Source organism: Scyliorhinus canicula, chromosome 4 (genome assembly GCF_902713615.1).
Source record: "Scyliorhinus canicula chromosome 4, sScyCan1.1, whole genome shotgun sequence".
NCBI lineage: Eukaryota > Metazoa > Chordata > Chondrichthyes > Carcharhiniformes > Scyliorhinidae > Scyliorhinus > Scyliorhinus canicula.
Genome location: NC_052149.1, coordinates 54357866 through 54380847, shown reverse-complemented (window position 1 = coordinate 54380847; position 22982 = coordinate 54357866). Strand labels below are relative to the sequence as shown.

The window sequence follows — 22982 nt, the reverse complement described above, 5'->3', positions numbered from 1 at the left end:
ATCCAGTTCATATTGGGAGGGATCCTCCCCATCCCCAATAATTTTGCCAGCATCGCAGCAAAATACTCAGTCGGTCTCGGCCTTTCAACTCCTTCGGGCAGCTCCACAATCCTCAAATTCTGTCGCCTGGACCTGTTTTCCAGGTCTTCCATTTTTCCTCGCAGATCCTTATTAATCTCCTTAATCGTCCACATCTCCTTCCCCATCGACGTAAGTTGATCACCATGGTGCAATAATGTCTCCTCCACTTCCTTCAGCGCCTCCCCTTGCTCCCACACCTCCGCACGTGCACTCGCCACCGTCGTCGTAACCGGGGAAATTGCCTCCTCCACCAGCACACTCAAAACCTCCCTCATCTCCTTCCTCATTGTCTCCATGTATTTTGTAAACTGCCTTTTGAATTCCGCACCCATTACCTTAGTTATTTCTTCAGCCGCAAGCAGTGCGGCCTCCCCTGGTGCTCCAGCCTCCATTTTCCTTGGTGACCCCGCGGTGACCTTTCTACACCCCGACGAACTTTCAGCTGTTTTCACAGCCGTTTTCTTACTGGACCTCGACATATCCCTTCCCTGTACTTTCTCCTGACCTTCACCGCCTTCGCTGCCCCTAGGACCGGGCGTCAATCCCCGACAATGCCGTTCCTGAACGGGAGCCCTCCAACGCGCGGCTGCCTCCCGCCCACCATCACCAGAAGTCAGCCGTCACCGCTTCTTCAATGGCCTTGGTGAGATCTTGTCATAGTTGTTCCCTCTGCTGCTAGAATTCAGCTTTCACAAAGGCCCTCAAGTCAGCTTGAGGCCTTTAAGCTCGCCCTTCCCCTGCCTGCATGCTGGATGAGGGTTTTGTCTCTGCTGCAGCTTGAGCCAAATCTTTCACTGTTTCTGCGGGTCTGGTAACCAAGAAACATACCGGGCGGAATTCTCCGCTCCCGCGAAAAATCGGGATGGCCGTCCTGAACTCGGCCGAGTTTCACAACGGCCTCGGAGGCCGCTCCTCTCACCTTATTCACCCTCACCCGGGGGGCTAGGAGCGGCGCTCCGTAACTCACGGCCGCGCCTAAGTGATGTCAGCCGCGCATGCGCAGGTTGGCCGTCTCCAACCCTCGCATGCGTGGCTGGCGTCACGACGGCTGACGGCTCAAACCCGCGCATGTGCGGTTGCCGTCTTCCCCTCCGCTGCCCCGCAAGACGTGGCGGCTTGATCTTGCGGGGCGGCGGAGGGGAAAGAGTGCGTCGCTTTGAGATGCCGGCCCGACGATCGGTGGGCACCGATCGCGGGCCAGTCCCCTCCCGAGCACGGCCGTGGTGCTCACTCCCGTCTCCGCCCCCACAACCTTCAAACTGGCATTTGGCGCCCATGTTCACGACGGCAGCGACCAGGTGTGGTTGCCGCCGTCGTGAACCGGTCGGGAATGGCAGGCCGCTCGGCCCATCAGGGCCGGAGAATCGCCGGTCACCGTGAAAAACGGCGAGCGGCGATTCTTCCGAGCGAGTGATGGGAGAGGGGGGGCGTGTCATGATTCGCCCGGCCCTCCCGCGATTCTCCCACCCGGCGTGGGGAGCGGAGAATCGCGCCCACCATTCCTGGGGGAAAGTACTCCTCCAACATTCACCTACGCCTTTTCATCAAAATTCCACCCCGTATTGCTTAAAAAAGAGCTCTTTTCTGTAACCTTGGGCAGGAGCTGCCTTTTGTGTGATCACTTACTCCATGGTGCACACCGGAAGCCGCATTTCAATCATTTTAAAGTGTTCTGAGAACTTGACTGCTTTTAGGAATTTGCTGAGCACTATCTGAGTGAAAGTTCTTTTCTTTTCAACTGAATGAGTCCCCTGGACTTGACCGGAATTTTACGCTCTCTGCACCCAGCCCCCCACCCGAGCAGGCTGGCAGAATTTTACCAGCAGAGGAAGGAGTCCACACCAAATGGAGTTTGGTTGCAGGCTCAGGATGGGGATTCCATCCTGTCCATCCAAAGGCAGCCCTCCTGTCCAGGCTCTCTTTTCTCAACAAAGCCACCCTCGCCCACAGAAATAGCCACTTCTGTTGAACAACACCCCCTCCAACCCCATTGGTGTTCTAATTTTGAAAAACGTGAACCTGGGCTTCTGTGGGAAGCCGAGGAGGGCAGTAGCCATCTTTGCTCAAGCAAAGAACCCATTGTTGTGGGATCCTCCGCAGGGGTGGGTCACCATAGGAATGGGGGGGGGGGGGGGGAGAGGGGAGCCGCCAGGTGGGGTGGGCTACTGCTCATGGCACCACCATATCAACCCCTGGATCATTTATCCTTTCCGGAGGCATCCCTTGACCCTGCCTGTCTGCCCTAACGTCCGCTCATAACCCCCCCCCCGACTGCCGAGGCCTCTGGCTGTGCGGCTAAAGGCTATTAGTAATAGGGAATTGGCAATTGTGGTTATTAATAATAATAATCTTTAATCTTTATTATCACAAGTAGGCTTACATTAACACTGCAATTAAGTTACTGTGAAAAGTGAGCACTTCACACATCTCAAGTGGATTCCTGTGGGTGGGCGAGCCAAGTAGCATGTGGGAGTCATTGCCTAGCATCCCAATCACACCTTGATGCCTGGGCACTGCGCCTGACTACTGCGGGAGGCATCACCACACACGAAGCAGCCAACATCCGAACACCCAAGGGATGGGACACAGCTCCGAGGACATGTCCACGGCTGAAGGGTGGGTGGGTGCCACGGGTCCCTAGTCCAGTCTCTTCCCACCTATATTCAACCTGGATCTAACTGCCTCCTCTTCACTATGGATGTCCAATCCCTCTACACTTCCATCATCCACCTGGTCTGAGGACTCTGCTTCTTCCTTGAATGGAGACCAAATAAATCCCCATTCACCACCATCCCCCTTCCCCCTGGCTGAACCTGTTCACTCATTGAACAATTTCTCCTTAAACTTGTCTCACACCTCCAAACAATAGGTGTAGCTATGGACACCCACATGGATCCAGAAGGCCTATCTTGTGGGGTGTGTGGAACATATCCTTGTTCCAGTCCTACTCAGACCCCCTACCACAACTTTTTTTCCAGTACATCGATTTATGTATCAATGCCGCTTCATGCTCTCATCTGGAACTGGGAAAAGTATTCAATTTTGCTTCCAATTTCCATCCCTCTCTTGATTCACATGGTCCATCTTGCTTTCCCTTCCCTGACTTCTCGGTCTCCATTTCCGGGAATCGGCTGTGTACCGATATTTATTACAAGCTCACAGACTCCTACAGCTATCTCCATTACACACCCCTACTTACTGTCAGGATTCTATTCTCCCAGTTTCTCCATCACGTCTGATGATCGTGCTTCTGACATGTCTTCCTTTTCCTCAGCCAAGGATTACTCCCCACTGTGGTTGACAAGGTTCTCAACCGTGTCGAACCCATTTCTTTCACTTCTGCCCTCACCCCATTCCCTCTCTTTCAGAAACATAATAGGGTTCCCTGGTCCTCACTTTCCACCAGCCTCCGTATTCAAAGGATCGTCTTCCGCCATTCCATCAACTCCAGCATGATGCCATCACTAAACACATCGTCCCATCACATACCCTGTAAGCACTCCAAAGGATCCGTTCCTGTCCTCTATAATTCCCAGCACCTCCTCTCTTCCCACAGCACCTTCCTATGCATTCACAGGAGGAGTAGCATCTGCCCTTTTACCTATTTCCTCCTCCTTATCCGGGTCCCAAACACTCCTTCATGCAATGATTTACTTGCGCTTCTTTTAATTTTGTTTTCTGTATTTGCTGCTCAGTGAGGTCTCCTCTATTTTGGGGAAATTAAATGCAGACTGGGTGATGGCTTTCAAGCATATGAATCAGGGGCAGGAGTGGGCCTGCTCTGACAATTCAATAAGATCGTGATGATCTGATATAACGTCAACGCCACATTCCTCCCTATCCCCGATAACCCTTCACCCCCTTGTTATCAAGGATCTATCTAGCCCAGCCTTAAAAATATTCAAATATTCTGCTTCCATTGCCGATTGATGGAAGAGTTTCAGAGAATCACGGCCCAATGCGAGAAAAATCAAGTCTTTTGAACTCTAACGGATATAAACCTAACATCTCCAAATCTTTCCTCATGAGATACTCACTCACCTATTCCTGGTATTAGTCAAGAAAACATTCTCTGACCTTCCTGTCACTTACCATTTGAAGTGGAGCTTTGACAAACAGTCCTTCAATTATGTCATTTTTAAGCAGACTTTTAATTGATTCCAATTTTTAAGAACATCCTTGTTATCAAATTTAATTTGAGGAATGTCAAATTCAGAGTCATCTGGATGTGGTTCTTCACTTTGAGTTAGAATCACTAAAACCTCCTCCTTTTGCTCTCCTTCCCTTTCAAAATACCTTTTAAGCAGATTTGCATGACACTCTCCGTGAGTTTTCCTTCTCTCTGGTGTTCTTACCAAATAATTCACCTCACTCAATTTCCTTTCAATCTGATAAGGACCACAAAACCTTGTTTTTAAAGGTTCACCTACCACTGGTAACAATACTAAAACTTTATCTCCACTGGTAAAACCACAAGCTTTTGCTTTCTTGTCAGCTTCATGTTTCATCACATGCTGTCCAACTTTCAAATGTTATCTAGCCAGTTCACCTGCTCTATTTTACCTTCGCTAAGATTTGACTCATAATCCAATAATGTTGTTTCAGAATGCTCACTCACCAATTTCTCCTTCATCAATTTAAGTGGTCCTCTTACCTCATGACCAAAAATTAGTTCAGTAGGACTGAATTTGGTTGACTCATTAGGTACATCCCTAATTGCAAACAGTAATCCCTGGATTATCTTCTGGATAATCTTGACAATAAACCCACAACATTGTCTTTAATGTTTGACACCACCGTTCTAATGCTCCCTACAATTCTGGATGGCATGCGGTTGATTTAACTTTTCCTCCTAAGTTATCCATAACCTCCTTGAATAACTTCGAGGTAAAATTTGATACTTGATCCGATTGTAATTCTGTGGGTAGTCCATATCTAGTAAAAGAATTTAAGTAACTCCTCCACAATCTTTTTAGCTGTAATATTGCACAATGGAATGGCCTCTGGAAACCTAGTAGACACATCCATTATAGTCAAAAAATATTAGTCTGGATTCTCCACAGCCCCGCGCAGAAATCGCGGCCAGCGTGGGGCCGGAGAATCCACGTTCATGCCATAATCAGGCACGGCGCCGGTCCGTCGATTCTCCAGCCCCAAAAATTGGTGCGACCGCGGAGTATGCCGCGCCGCCTGAGAGCCATTGCCAGAGGCCCACCCAGCAATCCTCCGCTCCCAACCGGCCAAGTTCCCGACGGCGTGGAACTAACCACCTATTGCCGATCGGGATGCTGACGTGGCGGTTGCGGACTCAGTCCATGGACGCCCTGGTCGGGGTCGAGGGAATCGGAGGCCGGAGATTCGCGGTTTCAGGGCGCATAGCCTATCGGGGGGGTGGGTCTCTTTTCTCTGTGTGGCTTCATGGTCTGAGTCCACCATGGAGCTCATCGCGGCCGATGGAGGCCGCTGCCGTGCGAATGCCCGGACTCCGAACCGGAGGTGCGGGGGACCATATCTGCAGCAAAAGCTGCGAGATTCACTCCGGGTCCCTGCTAACGCGGGTCCCTGCTAACCCCCTGCAGGGCATTGATTTTGTTCAACTTTTTGTAAGGAATTTCTGGAGTAAATCTCCACCGTTTATATGTTGGCGTGGGGACATAGCCTCATTTTGGGAGAATTCAGCCCATTGATTCCCACTTTTCGTTTTAGGAAGTGGTCCCGCCAATCAATTAAAACCCTTGTAAAAGGTTCCTCAAATGCTGGAATGGGTATTCAGGCCATTGGGTTTTATCACCGCTTGAGGTTTCCCTATCACTTGACATGTGTGACATGATCGACAAAGTTTAACTACATCTTTATGTAGTCCAGGCCAATAAAAATGTTTTTGTATTTTAGCTTGAGTTTTCCTTTTTATCTGCCTGCATATGTAAAGGTCTCCATTTTATCATAAAGTCATCATTTTTAAGGTAATAACATTCTGGTATACATTCAGATTCCTCTTTCATGTGTGTAATATATACACCTCATCCTCCACCTGTTCTTGTTCTTTTCCAACCATGTGATCAAAAATAATTTCTGATAATTGAAGTTCAACTTTATCTTCACTCTTTGATTTCTCCTCTTGTGACTTTGTCTTGTGACTTTATGACTTTATTACGACATAATCAGGAAAAATCCCAGGATATTTGTCCTTCAACAATTCAGTTATTTGATTTTTCACTGGCTTATTAACCACAGTAGGCATCACCCCATCCTGCGATCCAGCTATATCATTACCCAAGATAAACTGTATTCCTGGACAAGATAGTTTCTCTATTACTCCTACTAACACTTCACTACTCTTCACTGGACTTTCCAACCTTACCTTATATAATGGAACACTACTGTTCTCACCCTGAATTTCACTTATTACCACCTTTTCTGGCAATATTCTTCCCAAACTACATAACTCCTCATCTCTTACCATTAAAGACTGATTAGCTCCCGTATCTCTTAAAATTGTGACTTCTTTACCTGCTCCTTCTGGTACACATGAATAGATTTTACCCACACAAGTAAATTCTTTAAAGAGATCTGGCACCTTCTCAGCAATCATCTCTTGATCACGCTGTACAATCTTTTGCATCTCCTTCACTTCACTTGGGCTTTCCTTTAACAAGTTTCACCACATCAGCTCAGTTTTAGAGATGCTTGATCTGTTGTCATGTGAGTGTCCCTTTAAGAAAGGTTTAGTTTCTTACCATGTGACTTGTAGCACATTGGGCTGAGGTTGTCAGGTGAGAGAGTTTTTTTAAGGTTTCAGTTTCAGTCTGACTGCTTTGGACGACAGAAGGAGAAAGAAGTGTTTTTCTCTGTTTGCACTTTAAAAGCTGTTCCGGTAAAAAGCCCATTGGGTATGGCTAACTGCCTTGGTAACTCTACAGATATAGTTGCTTTCCGGAAGGAGTTTGAATCTGCTGGTTGTACCTGGATCAGAATTTCAGGAAAAGGACCAGTTCCATTCAAGGGAGAATACAGTGTGCTAGGCCATACCCTTGAAAAGGGGGTTTGTTTTAATTGGATTTTGTTATTGAATTGGAACAGCTAAGGGGAGATTTATTAATAGTTATCATTAGATTACTGTAGCTGTGTGGTGAGTTTATGTTTGTAATTGATAAATATTCTTGCTGTGTTTATATATACAGATATATATATGTTAACTACATTATCAGAATAAACCTCGTTTTAATTAAAGTGTCTAGGAAGTCAGATGAATTCCACCTGCAATGAAGGCTTTTGTGCTCAACGTAGCCAAATTCAACATAAAGGTTTGCAGGTCAGGTGAACTTCAAAATACACTTTGGAGTTTCTAAGCCCATAACAAAATTGGGGCTCATCCGGGATAAAAGTCTATCTTTCGTCATTGGGTTGGCTTAGTGAACGTACAGACAGTGAGGGGTGAGCATATTTGTGTTTGCTTTTCAGGTGTTGTATTCACGTTTAAATAGGGAGTGTGTTGTGGACAATGGTTTTTCAGAGGCTCAGAGGTTTTTGGGGGTGAAGAAGGTCACACACAGTACTTTCCAAATGGAAACTAAAACAAGGCTTTTAGAATTGGCAAAAACATTGCAGTTAACATTGACAAAGTACGGTAGGAAGAGGTATTTTTGGCTGTATCTGAGCATTTACAATAGCCTGAGACACAGTTAGAATCATTGGAAATTGCAAGGATTCAATTGCAGATAAAGCAGCAAGGGCATGAGACAGAATTAAAGCAGCTTGAATTCTAAATGAGGAAAAAAGAAAAGGAGAGAGGAAAGGAAAAAAGAATATCCCCAGCAGAACAAAAAGCTAGAGAAAGGGAGGTACAGATCAGGGAAAAAGGAGAGTGAGGAAAAAGAGAGAGACTTTGAACTTCAGAAACTGGATATGCAAAGTGAACGGCAGTTAAAATTGGTGGGGGTAAAGAGAAAAATACAGTTTGACGATAGTGATGAGGATAGTGAGAACGAGCAAGAGAATTGTAGTCGAAGATTTAGTGGGGATCTATTTAAATATGTCCAAGCATTGTCAAGGTTTGATGAGAAGAATGTAGAAGCCTTTTTTATTTCATTCGAGAAGGTGGCAAAACAAATAAAATGGCCACCGGACATGTGGGTTTTACTGATTCAAACAAAGTTGGTAGATAGAGCTAGTGAAGTGTTTGCATCACTATCAGAGGGGGTATCTGGGAGGTATGAGGAGGTAAAAAAATCCCATCATTGGTGCATATGAACTAGTGCCAGAAGCCTACAGACAAAGGTTTAGAAATTTAAGGAAAGAACCTGGTCAAACATACATAGAGTTTGAAAGGATTGAACAGAGTAATTTTGATAGGTGGGTAAGGGCTTTGAAAATAGACCAAACATATGAAGCTCTTGGAGAAATGATAATTTTGGGGGAGTTTAAAAATTCAATTCCTGATGTAGTGGAAGAGCAGAGGGTTAAAACTGTGAGATTAGCAGCAGAAATGGCAGATGATTATGAATTAGTTCATAAATCAAAGTTTGGTTTCCGACATCAGTTTCAGCCTGTGAGGGATAGAAACTGGGGAAAAGAGAAATACTCAAGTGGTAAAGGTAAAGGAGATCTGATGGGAAATAATAAGGATAGTGTACCTCTGATTAAAAAAGAAATTCAGGAGGGCATAAGAGAAATGAAAAGCTTCAGATATTTTTACTATAATAAACTAGGCCGTGAAAAGTCACAGTGTTGGGGTTGAAGAAAAGCACTGGGAAGGCTGATGTGATAAAACAGGATAAGTCAGTGGTGTTTGTTAAAGTTGTAAGTAAAGCGCAATTGAAGCGAAGTAGGTGCAAAAGAATGTACAGCCTGATCAAAAGGTGATTGATAAGAAGGTGCCAGATCTCTTGAAATTATTTACCAGGAGGAGTAGGTAAAGAAGTCAAAATTTTAAGAGATACGGGAGCTAGTCAATCTTTGATGGTGAGATGAGGAGTTATGTAGTTTGAGAGGAATATTGCCAGAAAATGTGAATTAGACCAGCCATAGAAATACTGTGGCTGGGAATTCAGTGTTGAGTAACTCACCCCCTGACTCCCCAAAGCCTGTTCACCATTTACAAGACACAAGTCAGGAGTGTGGCAGGATACTGTCTACTTGCCAGTTTGAGTGCAGCTCCAACAACACTCATGAATCTCAACGCAATCCAGGACACAGCAGCCTGCTTGATTGGCACCCCATCCATCACGTTAAATATTCACTCTCTCCACTCCTGATGCACATTGATATCAACGTGTATATTATACAAGATGCACTGCAGCAACTTACCAAGGCTTCTTCAAAGCCTGTGACCACCTCCAAGGGCAAAGACATGATGTGTAGATGCTGTTGGACTGGGGTGAGCACAGTAAGAAGCTTTACAACACCAGGTTAAAGTCCAACAGGTTTGTTTCAAATCACAAGCTTTCAGAGCACAGCTCCTTTCTCAGGTGAATGGCAAAGATATCATGGGAACATCACCACCTGCGAGTTCCCCTCCGAGCCATGCGCAATGCTGACTTGAACTATATCATGGTTCCTTCCTTGTAGGTCAAAATCATAGATCTCCTTCCTTAATAGCACTTTGGGTGTAACTACACCACGTAGACTACAAAGTTTCAAGAAGACTGTTCACGATCACACCCTTTCAAAGGACTATCAATAAATGTTGGCCTAGCTAGTGATGCCCCACATCCCGTGGATTAATAAACAAAAATATGCGATTTACTACACTACATTAAATGTGTTTTACTTCCAATTTTCTCTCCTTTACTCACCCCTAGAGTTTGTAAACGTTTCAGAAATAAATCCAAGTGATCTGTCCCCATCCCGCCCCCAGCCAGCACTCGTTCACAAGGTCTGCCGCTCGGATTAAAGGGCGGGGAGTTGTGGTGGTACCACTGAGGAGGCGACATTTGCACAGCTGCACCCTCCCCGTTGTCAGAAAACTCAAGGCCGCATTTGGAGGCTGCGCAGCCGAAAGCACGTGGCCCAACCCTTCGACGGGAAATTATCTCCGCGAGATTTCAACTGTCGCGTCACAAAAGCCGCGGCTCGCGTGCAGAGACCGTTGGCCTTTCCCATCATGGTGGCACTCAGGACATGGGGGCAACGGCTGGAGAGCACGAGCCCGCTTCACCTTGTTGATTATTAATGGCAATCTCGAAATAACCCATAAATGTTACGGAGGGACACGGTTTCTCCAGCTCCTCGGTTTTGAGTCTTTTGGAGGCTCGATGTTAATGAAAAGCCAAACCAAACTCAACAGGTTTAGCCGGGCAGGTGAGAAGTTGCTGCGTTATCTTCATCTCGTGCTGGTGGTTGTTGACTGAAATTGTGTTGCATTCACGTACACTGATCTTTGAATATAACCTTTCTGATGATTACAATGTTCGGGCGACTTCAAAACTTGCTCTATGCAGATTTTTATCTGCACAAATGTTGTATTTTTAAAAAAATCTATTGTTTGAACTGTTTTTTAATATACTGCATGTTGGCTCCTTTCTGGTTGGCTTCTCCATCGGTCATTGCTGAGGACATTTTGAAACCATCCAGCAATGTGTTTCTTTTTACGACTTTTTAGGATCTTGGCATTTTTCATTCACCTCAGCTTTGTGATCAAGGTTTTCTATATTCCAAATGAAAGGGGAGAACTTAAAATTTAGAATTTTCCAACATTGATCAACACAGTCTGCAAAGCACAGAATTTTAAAATTCAAAAGCCCCTGTGTTTTCAAGGTTTATTTTCTACCCCAATTCATGGGCAAGATTCTCCGACCCCCGCCAGGTTGGAGAATTTCCGGGGCACGGCGCGAAACCTCCCAGACGCTGGTTGCCCTATTCTGCGGTGCCAGTTTTTGGGCGGAGATGGGGTTCACGCCATGCCGTTCAGGGGTCGTTGGCAGGGACACCCCCAGCAATTCTCCAGGCCGAGCGGCCGTCGGATTTTGGCCAGTCCCACCGGCGTGGATCAGACACGGTCCCACACAGCGCGACCTGGCTGTAAGTCAGCTGGGGCAGTCCTGGGGTGGGGGGTGGGGGAGACGCAGGGGGGTTCCGACCGGGGGGGAGGGGGACGCAGGGGAATCCGACCGGGGGGGGGGCACAATGCCCTGGCCCACGATCGGGGCATGCAGATCTGTGGGCGGGCCGCTGCCATGGGGGCACTCCTTCCTTCCATGGCGGCCATGGCGGAGCCCTACAGGGGCCGGCGCAGAGAAGACACGCCCCTGCGCATGCACCAGAATACGGCGGCGGTTCCACGCATGCGCGGGATCACACCAGCCCTTTGGTGCATGCGCGGACCTGCGCAATCTCTTCGGCACCGGCTGGCGCGGCGCCAACCCCTCCAGCACCCACCTAGCCCCTGGAAGTGCGGAAGAATCTGCTACTTCCAGTCGGCCCGATGCCGGAGTGGTTCACGCCGTTTTTGATGCCGGCCATTGGGTCGATTCCGGAGAATCCTGCCTGCACGTGTCTTTACCATTCACTTAATCGGAGTCCTGCCCTCATTCTGTTAAAATTCGCATCCGATTTACATCAATCAGAACATAATTGGAAGAAATTTATATTTGAGAATATATACGCCTGTAAATATGATTTCCCTCGAATGTCCAGGAGCAAAATACTGTGGATGCTGAAAATCTATCATAAAAATAGTAAATGCTGGAAACATAATCGCTTATTGTCACATGTAGGCATCAATGAAGTTACTGTGAAAAGCCCCTAGTCGCCACATTCCAGCACCTGTTTGGGGAGGCCGGTACGGGAATTGAACCCGCGCTGCTGCTATTGTTCAGGATTACAAATCAGCTGTTTAGACCACTGTGCTAAACCAGCCCCTTCATTCAACAAGTCTGGCAATGTTTGTGGCCCAATGATATTAGAACATCAAGGGGCAACAGAACAAGAACTTAAAATGATTACTGTACAAGGAATCTTAGTCAGCACGGTAGCATGGTGGTTAGCATAAATGCTTCACAGCTCCAGGGTCCCAGGTTCGGTTCCCGGCTGGGTCACTGTCTGTGCGGAGTCTGCACGTCCTCCCCGTGTGTGCGTGGGTTTCCTCCGGGTGCTCCGGTTTCCTCCCACAGTCCAAAGATGTGCGGGTTAGGTGGATTGGCCATGCTAAATTGCCCGTAGTGTCCTAAAAAATAAGGTTAAGAGGGGGGTGGGGTTGTTGGGTTACGGGTATAGGGTGGATACGTGGGTTTGAGTAGGGTGATCATTGCTCGGCACAACATCGAGGGCCGAAGGGCCTGTTCTGTGTTGTCCTGTTCTATAATAGAGGTAAAAACTGACAAACCCCATCACCTGATATCCTATGTTCTAAAAGGAGTGGCTGCAGAGGTAACGGAAGCAATGGCTGTAATCTTTGAAAATTTTCTTAGATTCAATGGTTCGACATGATGCCACTATTCAGGAAAGTAGGGAGATGGAATGCAATAAACTTTAGTTAGCCTATTGTGTGTCATTGGGTAAATTACAGAAACCATTAGGAAGTACTAGCAGGAAATTTGGAAAATCATAATTCCACCAAGCAAAGTCAACATGTTTTATACAAGAGAAATGTGGCTGGATTCTCTGTCCCGCCATACCAGTTTTCTGGTGTGGTGCCCCCCAGCCGGCAGCAGGATTCTCCATCTCGCCAGCCGGGCAAAGGGGTTTCCCGTTGTAGGCAGCCACACGCCGTTGGGAAATTCCTGGGCATGGGTGGACTGCTGGCACAACAGAGAATTCCGCCAGCCGAGAATCCAGCCCAGGATTCTCTGTCCCTAGTGCGCCCCCGGGATTCACTGTCTCACCAGCCGGCCAATGGGGTTTCCCATTGTGGGCAGCCCCATGCTGTCAGGAAACTTCCGGGCTACCGGCGCAACGGAGAAACCCGACAGCGGAGAATCCAGCCCAGTGTATTTGGATATCCAGAAGTTCATTAAGGAGCCACGTAAAAAGTTACTACACCGGTTAAGAGCTAATTTGTTGAGGGTAATATATTAGCATGGAAAATGGATTGGCTTAACTAACAGGACAGAATTGAGATAAATGGGTAATTGTGAGGTGCCTCAAGGATCTTTATTGGAGCCTCGACTATTTACAATCTGTATTAATGACTTGGATAAAGGAACGGCGTGTATTATAGACAAATTTTCTGACTATAAAAATCGTAGAAGACTGCAAATGAGTGGGCAAAAATTTATAAAAGGTGTTTATATTGTGGAAAAATGTGAGGTTGTTCACTTTGGCAAGAAGAATTTGAAACCATGGTCATGATTTTCCTTCCCCTCTGTGACTTGTTCTGCAGTGGTGGAGGGCGGCTCACCAGTGGCCGACAGCGGGTTCATCTGGTCCCATCAATGGGATTTCCCATTGAATGCATCCCTTTCAACTGCAAAACCCTTGGCTGGGGTGTGTTGTCGGCCTGACTGTAAGATTCTGTCAGTGTAAATGGCCAGAAAACCCTGTCACATGATATAACTTTAAGAGCGAGTCTCCATATGCTGCAGTACAGAGGGGTCTGGATATCCTTGTACATGAAACACCGAACAGTAACATACAACAGCAAGTATTGAGGAAGGTAAATGGAATGTTAGCTTTTCTTGCAACGAGAATGGAGTATAAAAGTTGCTACAATCATGGTGAGACCACACCTAAAGTATTGCTTCCCATTTTTGTTGCATTATTTAAGGAGTAGACGTTATTGGGGAAGAATCAGAATAGGGGGCTTGGAGGTGAGTGTTGAGCCTTTGATATCATTTAAATGGTGAAAGACGATAGAACAGAGGGATTTGGGGCTCCTTGTGCATAAATCACATTAAGCCAGCATGCAAGTTCGAGTAATTGGGAAGGCAAATGGAATGTTGGCCTTTAACTCAAAGGGAATGGAGTATAAAAATAGGGACGTCCTGCTAAAACTATGTAAGGCACTAGTTAGACACTACCTGGAATACTGCACAGTTTTGGTCTCCTTTCTAAGGAAAGATATACTCGCATTGGAAGCAGTCCAAAGAATGTTCATGAGGTTGATCTCGAATTGAAGAGAGGTGAATAAATTGGGCCTCTACTCATTGGGTTTAGAAGAATGAGAGGTGACCTTATTGAGACATATAGGATTCTCGGGCTTGACAGGGTAAATGCTGAGAGGATGTTTCTTCTTGTGGGAGTGTCTAGGACCAGAGCACAAACTCAGTAAAGGGTCATCCAATAAAGACCGAGGTGAGAAAGAATTTCTTCTCTGTGGGTAGTGAATCTGTGGAATTCTTTACTGCAGAGAGCTGGAGAGGCTGGGTTGTTAAGTATGTTCAAGACTGAGATAGACAGATTTCTAATAAGTAAGGGAATCAAGGGTAATGGTTATAAGGCAGGAAAGTAGAGTTGAGAATTATCAGTTCAGCCATGATCCCATTGAATGGTGGAGCACACTGGATGGACTGAGTGGCCTACTTCTGCTCCTACGTCTTACGATCTTATAGATGCTGCATTAATGGGAGTTGGAAGACGGGCAGATGTGTGTGTGTGGTGCGTGGAGGAGCTGATTAGAATGTGTATGTGAGGTTAGGAGGGCTTGCTTCACTGAATATTGTGTCATCAGAAAATATGAAGAGCTATGCTGAAGCCGACACAAGTATATAAAATCTTAAAATTTAAAAAAGATATATTTTTATTTTCCTTTTCCACATTTTCTCCCAAACTTACACCCACCAACAATAAACAATGACCAGCAACAAATATGTCAATCCCCATAACAATAACAACGGTCCCATCCTCCCACCAACCCCCAAGCATTAGCCTGCATGTTTACATAAACAAATGACAAAAAGGAATCAGGGATTACCCAGAGTCACACTTAATACACACAGCCCCCCTCCTCCCACCCATCCCCCCCCCAACTAATGTTCGATGTTATCCAGTTCTTGAAAGTACATAATGAATAATGCTCACGACTTGTAGAACCCCTCCGTCCTTCCCCTCAGTTCAAACTTAACCTTCTCAAGGGTCAAGAATTCCAACAGGTCCCCCCGCCACACCAGGGCACAGAGTGGAGAGGCTGCTCTCCATCACAACAGGATCCGCCTTCGGGCGATCCACGAGGCAAAAGCTATGATATCTGCCTCCGCACCCGTTTCCAATCCCCCCCCCCCCCCCGCAACGCTCACACACATCTTCTACTCCTTCAAAGAATCGGCTCATCCTCGCCCTCGTGAGCTGTGCACTGTATACCACCTTCAGCTGTATCAGCCCCAACCTCGCACATGAGGTGAAGGCATTTACTCTCGGGAGCACCTCACACCAGACCCCCTCCTCAATAACCTCTCCCAACTCTTCCTCCCACTTTGCTTTGATCCCTTCCATTGGTGCCTTATCCTTTTCCGAAATAGCTCCGTACGCCGCTGACACTACCCCCCCTCTCCAATCCCTTTGTCGTCAGCACCTCCTCCAGCAATGTGGAGGCCAGTTCCTCCGGGAAGCTCTGCATCTCCTTTCTGGGAAAATCTTGAACCTGGATGTATCTAAACATTTCTCCCTGCTCCAGCCCATACTTCGCTTCCAGCTCCTTCAAACCTGCAAACCATCCCCTAAGAAACACATCTTTAAGCATCTTCATCCCCTTCTCTTCCCATTTCCGAAAATTTCCATCCCACCTCCCTGGCTAAAATCTGTGGTTCCCCCGAATCGGCATTTCCCTTGACCCTGCCCCTAACCCGAAGTGTTGGAGAAACTGCCTCCAGATTTTCAATGAAGCTATTATTACCGGACTCCCTGAGTATTTCCCTGGAGCTATCGGGAGCGGCGCAATTGCCTGTGCTTTCAGTCCCGACCCCATGCACAAAATCTCCTCGATTCTGACCCACTGGGAATCAACCCCTCTGACCCAGCTCTGCACCTTCTCCACATTCTGATCCCTGCAGAACACCACTGGCTACAAATTTCCATTCTGAAAAACACCCTTCTACCGCTACTCTCTGTCTTTTATAACCAAGCCAGTTCTGTATCCATCTAGCCAGCCCACCCTGAATCCGATGTGATTTTAGTTTTTGTACCAGTCCGCCATGTGGGACCTTGTCAAATGCCTTACTACATCCATAGCCCTTCCCTCCTCAATTGTTTTTTTTTACAGTAACTTCATTTGAAGCCTACTTGTGACAATAAGCGATTTTCATTTAATTTCATTTAATTTCTTTGTCACCTCATCAAAAAACTCAATCAAAATGCTGAGACATGAGCTTCAGAAAACCATGCTGCCTGTAACTTGTCAATTTTCCTCCAAATGTGCATATATCCTGTCTCTCAGTATCTTTTCCAAAAGTTTCCCCACCACTGATGTTACGCTCACTGGCCTATAGTTTGCTGGATTAATTCTGCTTCCTTTCTTAAACAAGGGAACACAATTTGACTATTCTCTAATTGTCTGGAACCTTGCCAGTGGTCAAAGAAGATGTGACGATATCTGTTAAGGCCCCAGCTATTTCTCCCCTTGCCTCCGCAGTAACCTGGGATAGATCCCATCCGGCCCCGGGGACATCTCTACCTTAATGCAATTTAGGATACTCAACACTTCCTCCTTTGATATATTGATGTTCTCAAGAGCGTTCACACACGTATCCTTGACCTCAACATGCACCATGTCCTTCTCTCTGGTGAATACCGATACAAAGTACTCATTAGGGATTTCACCCACTTCCTGTGGTTCCATGCATAACTTCTCTCCATTGTCCTTTAGTGGGCTTACTCTTTCTCTTGCTACCCCCTTGCTCCTAATATATGCATAAAAAGCCTTGGAATTCTCCATGACCATGTTTGCTAAAGGGTTAAAGACATTTCATGTCCCCTTTTAGCCCTCCTAATTCCACGTATAAGTTCCTTACTACTTTCACTGTACACCTCAAGGGCTTTGTCAGATTTTAGATGCCTAGACCTATCGTATCCTTCCTTTTTCCTGTTGACTAATCTTACAATTTCTCTTGTCATTCACGGTTCCCGAATCCTGCCATTTCTATCCTTCATTTTTGCAGGGATATACCTGTCCCTTTCACTTTAGTCAACTGGCCTTTAAAAGCCTCCCACATATCAGATGTGGATTTGCCCTCAAATAGCCGCTCCAAAACCACATTCCGCAGTTCCTGTTTATTGGGATGTAATTGGCCCCCACCCAATTAAGCACCCTCACCCGCAGGCCACTCTGATCCTTATCCATGACTACCCAAAATTTTATGGAATTATGGTTGCTGATCCCAAAATGCTCCCCTGCTAAAACATCAATCACCAGGCCTGGCTCATTCCCTAATACCAAGCCTAGCGTGGCCCCCCTCCCTGGTTGGATTATTGCCATATTATATCAAAAAGCCCTCTTGGGCACATCTAACAAATTGCTCTCCATCCAAGCCCCAGGGATTGCCAGTCATTATGGGGAAGTTAAAATCACCCATCACAACTACCCTCCTTTTTTTTCACACCTTTTCAGTATCCGACTACACAACTGCTCCTCTGTCTCCTGCGGGCCGTTGAGAAGTCTACAGTACACTCCCAACATTGTGGTTTCACCCTTCATATTCCTGAACTGCACACATAATGCCTCCCTACAAGATACCTCCAATTTATCCTCCCTCAACACAGCTGTGATCTGCTCGCTAATCAGCAATGCAGCCCCCCTGTAGGAATTGAACCCTTGTTGCTGACCTCTGCAACACAAACCAGCTGTCTAGCCAATTGAGCTGTCTAGCCAACTGAGATCGCCAACTATTGCATTATTGATGTACCTATAGCACTGTAGAAAAGAAATCAGGTCCCTAGCACCTTTTCTGGGCAATAAATGCTGGCCTTGGCAGTGCTGCTTGCATTCCACAAATGAATGAAAAATCTATCAAATCTCTTTAATCTTCTTAACTATAAAGAGAACACCCCATTTTTTTGGCCTCTCCTTAATTAAAGTCCCCCTTTCATGGTACCATTCTTGTGAATCTCCTCTGTACTCTCCCGAAGACATTATGTTATGGGTCACGGATTAGAGAACCCCAAAGTGTATCATGGAGTTCACCTGACCCACAACTTTTAATAGATTGTGGTATGGGGAGCACACGGCCCACTCTACAGGTGTGGTGCAGCAGAAATGGAAAAGTATTTTTTAAAGCAAAACAATGTTTATTCTATGAACTCAAGTTAACCTTTTTAAAACACACAGTGAACATCTTAGCAACCATTAATTCAAATACAACCCCCAAAGACTACAACACTAAGTCATCCTTCAAGCTGTCCTTTTAACATCCATAAGACTTTTAAAAAAAAATGTTTAACAGAAGCACATCAGGTTAAAGTCACTACTGAGAGCAGTTATTAGTTTTAAATCACCAAAGGATCGATTTACAGTTTTTAGATTAGAGAGAGAGACGAATACCCCTTCTGGCTGTGACTGCAGCTATCCAGCTCTGAAAACGAAACTAAATCACACCCTGCAGCAAACAGCCTAAAACGAAAGTAAATCGCTGACGGACAGCCCAACTCCACCCACTCTCTGACATCACTGCAGTAATAAACACCCATTTATTAAAGGTACTCTCACAACATATATTTATATACACACCCATTTATAAACACCCATTTCTTAAAGGTGCTCTCACATGACACCTTCCCCCAAGAAAAAAAACCCATCAACTTCAAGATGGTTTCATTTTTCACCATTTCACTATCCTTTAAGAAATGCACACAGTAAATATACTTTATCGTTAAAAAAAACACGCAAACAGGTGTAATAATATTGTCCATTTTCTTTTTGTTCTTCCTCCAACTGAAACTGCTTCCGTTCATCACATTCGTGACAAAGCATCAGCTATCGTGTTTTCTTGTCCCGCCACATGTACTATTTTTAAATGAAATGGCTGTAAAATAAACTCCAGCGAAACAGCCTTGTATTGTTATTCTGGAATCGCTCCAAAAACGTCAACGGATTATGATCAGTATATATAATGGTGTCAGATGGATTGCTGGTCACCATCAATGTGAAAATGTTGCTAGCACCAAACTCAACATCTCCTCCTCAATCGTTGAATACTTTTTCTGGTGAGAATTCAATTTCTTTGAAAAATAACCAATAGGCAGCTCTAGTCCTTCGTCGTCGTCTTGTAGAAGCACCGCACCGACACCCACATCACTCGCATCAACCGCCATTTTGAATGGTTTCGTATAATTTGGGATGGCGAACACAGGAGTAGTGGTTAACACAGCCTTCAGGCCATCAAATGCCAGTTGACACTCCGCTGTCCACTGAAAATCTGTTACGCTTCTTGAGCAAGTCCGTCAATGGAGTGACCACACTGCTGAAATTCGGCACAAATTTCCGGTAAAAGCCACTCTTACCAAGAAATCGCATTATTTCCCGTCGTGTCGAGGGTATCGGAAACTCCCCAATAACTTTTGTTTTCATATCCCGTGGGACCATTCGACCCCGTCCAATTGTATGGCCACGGAAAGTGACTTGGGCTTTTCCAAATTCACTTTTGGCTAGGTTAATCAACAAACCCGCCTCCTGAAGTCCATCGAATTAACTCCATCAGATGTTTCAAATGTTCTTTCTATGTCTGTCTGCAAATTACCAGATTATCGATGTATACCGCACAATTTGATAATCCTGAAACGACTTTGTTAGTTAACCATTGAAATGTGGCTGGGGCATTTTTCATACCAACTGGCATAACATTGAATTGGTACATACCATCTGGGGTCACAAAAGCTGAAATCTCCTTCGCCCTTTCGGATAAAGGTACCTGCCAGTAGCCTTTAAGTAAATCCAGTTTGGAAATAAAAGCTGATTGACCCACTTCCAACGTGGGATAGGATAAGAGTCCGTTCTTGTAACTGCAGTAACTTTTCTATAGTCCAGACACAACCATTGGGTATGGTCGGGTTTTGGTACCATCACTATGGGTGAGCTCCATTGGCTGCAAACCACATCAATTATGCCATTTTTAAGCATACTCTCAATCCCTTGTTAACCTGTGCCAATTTTAAAGGGTTTAGTCTATATGGATGTTGTTTGACTGGAACAGCGTTTCCCACATCTACATCATGTATCGCCATTTTAGTACTTCCCAATTTATCTCCACAAACATGCCCATGTGATATCAATAACTCAGGTCAGTTTGTTTTTCCTCTGGAAGGTAACTCAACAATTTATCACAATTTTTAAGAACATCCTCATTTTCCAATTTCATTTGAAGTATGTCAGATTCACAGTCATCTTGATTTTGTTCGTCACTTTGAGTTAGAATCATTAAAACCTCCTTTTTCTCTCCTTCCCTTTCAAAGTACCTTTTAAGCATATTCACATGACACATTCGGTGAGTCTTCCTTCTATCTGGTGTTTTTACCACCTAATTCACCTCACTTAATTTCCTTTCAATCTGATAAGGTCCACAAAACCTAGCTTTTAAAGGTTCACCTACCACTGGTAACAACACTAAAACTTTATCTCCACTGGCAAAACTATGAATTTTGGACTTCTTGTCCGCGACCCGTTTCATCACATTTTGTGCAACTTTCAAATGTTGTCTAGACAATTCACCTGCTCTATTTACTTTTTCCCTAAAATTTTACACGTAATCCAATAATGTAATTTCCGAAATGAAGCCCCAGTGAGAATAACCAGTCCAGTCATTGCTTAATATTTATTAAAGATTATTTATTAAATTAAATTAAATTAAATTAAATTAAATTAAATACTCTTGGGAAATTAAGTACATGGATCTCTAAACACACTCCATTTATGTAGAACTTACTCCTTGTTCCAAACTACATTTACGATTCCTGAACTCCTTAAAACTTCCCCTTTTCCCTAAACAACATCCAAATTAATGAAATGTATGAGTCAAATTCAGGTTATCATTAACACACAATACGGGGCTTATGGTCAGGTCCTGGAAATATCTTTTCCTCGTCCAGTGAAAATATTTTCAACTGCCCTTTCGAAGGTTTGTGCACTTCCTTGGTTCTAAGAGTTAGATGCTGGCCTAGGTTCTTGGCTATGAGATTAGGGACTAGCTTCACTGGCTGTCAGATGTAAACTGCCCCTCTTTTTCTGAGGGTGCTGGCAACTTTCTATCATTTGTCTAGACACCTGCCTCCAGTGACAAAACAGGAGGAAGATCATCGTCCAGTAAAGGTGGCAGACGAGGATTCTGGGAGAAGTCAACTCAGTCACCTCGACTGTACTGTGGGTCGCTGAAGAACCCCTCCAGTGACAAACAGGAGGAAGATCATCATCCAGCAGAGGCGACAGAAGACTCTTTTGGGAGAAGTCAACTCAGTCACCACGTCAGTACTGTGGGTCGCAGAATAACCCCTCCAGTGACAAAGAGGAGGAAGAACATCATCCAGCCGAGGCGACAGAAGACGATTCTGGGAGAAGTCAACTCAGTCACCTCGACCACCAGGCAAGAGATCAGCTGGTGACTGGTAAGTAGTTTTCTTTTTTATCTTTTTCTCTTGGCATTGTAAGTTAGCTTAAGGGTTAAGTCTTGGCAGGAGATCCCTGACCCATGTCATGTTGCTCTTGTGCAATGTGGGAATTCAGAGATCCCTCTGGTATCCCTGCCTCCTTCACGTGCAAGAAGTGTGTCCAACTGCAGCTCCTGTTAGACCGCTTGACGGCTCTGGACCTGCGGATGGATTCACTTTGGAGCATCCAAGATGATGAGGAAGTTGTGGATGGCATGTTCAGTGAGTTGATCACTCCACAGTTAAATCACCTGAGGGAGATAGGAGATCATAAGACAGAGGAAGAGTAGGAAGGCAGTACAGGGGCCCCCTGTGAACATCTCCCTCCAAAACAGATATACAGTTTTGGATACTGTTGGGGGAGGTGGCTCACCAGGGGAAGGTGGCGGAAGCCAGTTTCATAACACCGTGGCTGGTTCTGCTGTGTAGGAGGACAGGAAAAAGAATGGTACTGTTATAGTGATAGGGGACCCAATGGTAAGGGGAATAGACAGGCATTTCTGCGGACGCAAACGAGACTCAGGATGGTATGTTGCTCTCCTGGTCCAAGGGCTAAGGATGTCTCCGAGCAGCTGCAGCACATTCTAGAGGGGAGGAGCATCCAGCTGTCATGCATATAGGCATCAACTATATCAGTAAAAAACATGATGAGGTCCTACAAGCTGAAGATGAGGAGTTAGGAGTTAAACTAAAAGGTAGGACCTCAAAGGTAGTAATCTCAGGATTGCTACCAGTGCCACGTGCTCGTCAGGGTAGAATTTCTGGATAGATAAGATGAAAACGTGGCTTGAGAGATGGTGCAAGAGGGAGGGATTCTGATTCCAAGGACATTGGAACTGGTTCTGGGGGAGGTGGGGCCAGTACAAAACCGGATGGTCTGCAGCTGGGCAGGACTGGAACCAATGTCCTAGAGGAAGTGTTGCGGGGGGGTTTAATCTTACGTGGTGAGGATGGGAACCGATGTAGGAAGTCAGAGGGAATTAAAGTGGGGAAAGAAACAAAAGGCAGTAAGGGGAAAAGTGAAAGGCAGAGAAACCAAAGTCAAAAATCAAAAAGGAGCACAATACAGAGACTGTGGAGGACTCAATGAATGGATCTAGTAAGGCTAAGAGAGATAAAACACAGGGAGCGTCCACAAAATATGACCGACAGATAGTCTGAGAAAGCAGGGCAAAGAGCAAGAGAAGACTAGATTAAACTGCATTTTTCTCAATGCAAGAGGCCTGGCGGGCAAGGCAGATGAACTCAGGACATGGATGGGTACTTGGGACTGGGATATTATAGCTCTTACTGAAACGTGGCTAAGCAAGGGACAGAATGTTCAATGTTCCAGGGTACAGATGCAATTTGAAAGACATAGCAGGAGGTAAGTGGGGAGGGGGAGTTGCGTTTTTGGTTAG

General features: G+C 45.6%; 1 protein-coding gene across 4 annotated transcripts in view; it reads left to right on the top strand.

Annotated features, from left to right (window-relative positions):
- The first annotated feature begins 10162 nt into the window (after positions 1–10162).
- The window catches only part of LOC119964595, a 405789-nt gene continuing 392969 nt past the window's right edge, over positions 10163–22982 (top strand). For all 4 annotated transcript variants that reach the window (XM_038794278.1, XM_038794277.1, XM_038794279.1 and 1 more), the window contains exon 1: positions 10163–10380. In XM_038794278.1, the coding sequence (XP_038650206.1) occupies positions 10335–10380 (46 nt within the window). In that variant the 5' untranslated portion in view covers positions 10163–10334. The remainder of the gene's footprint in view (positions 10381–22982) is intronic.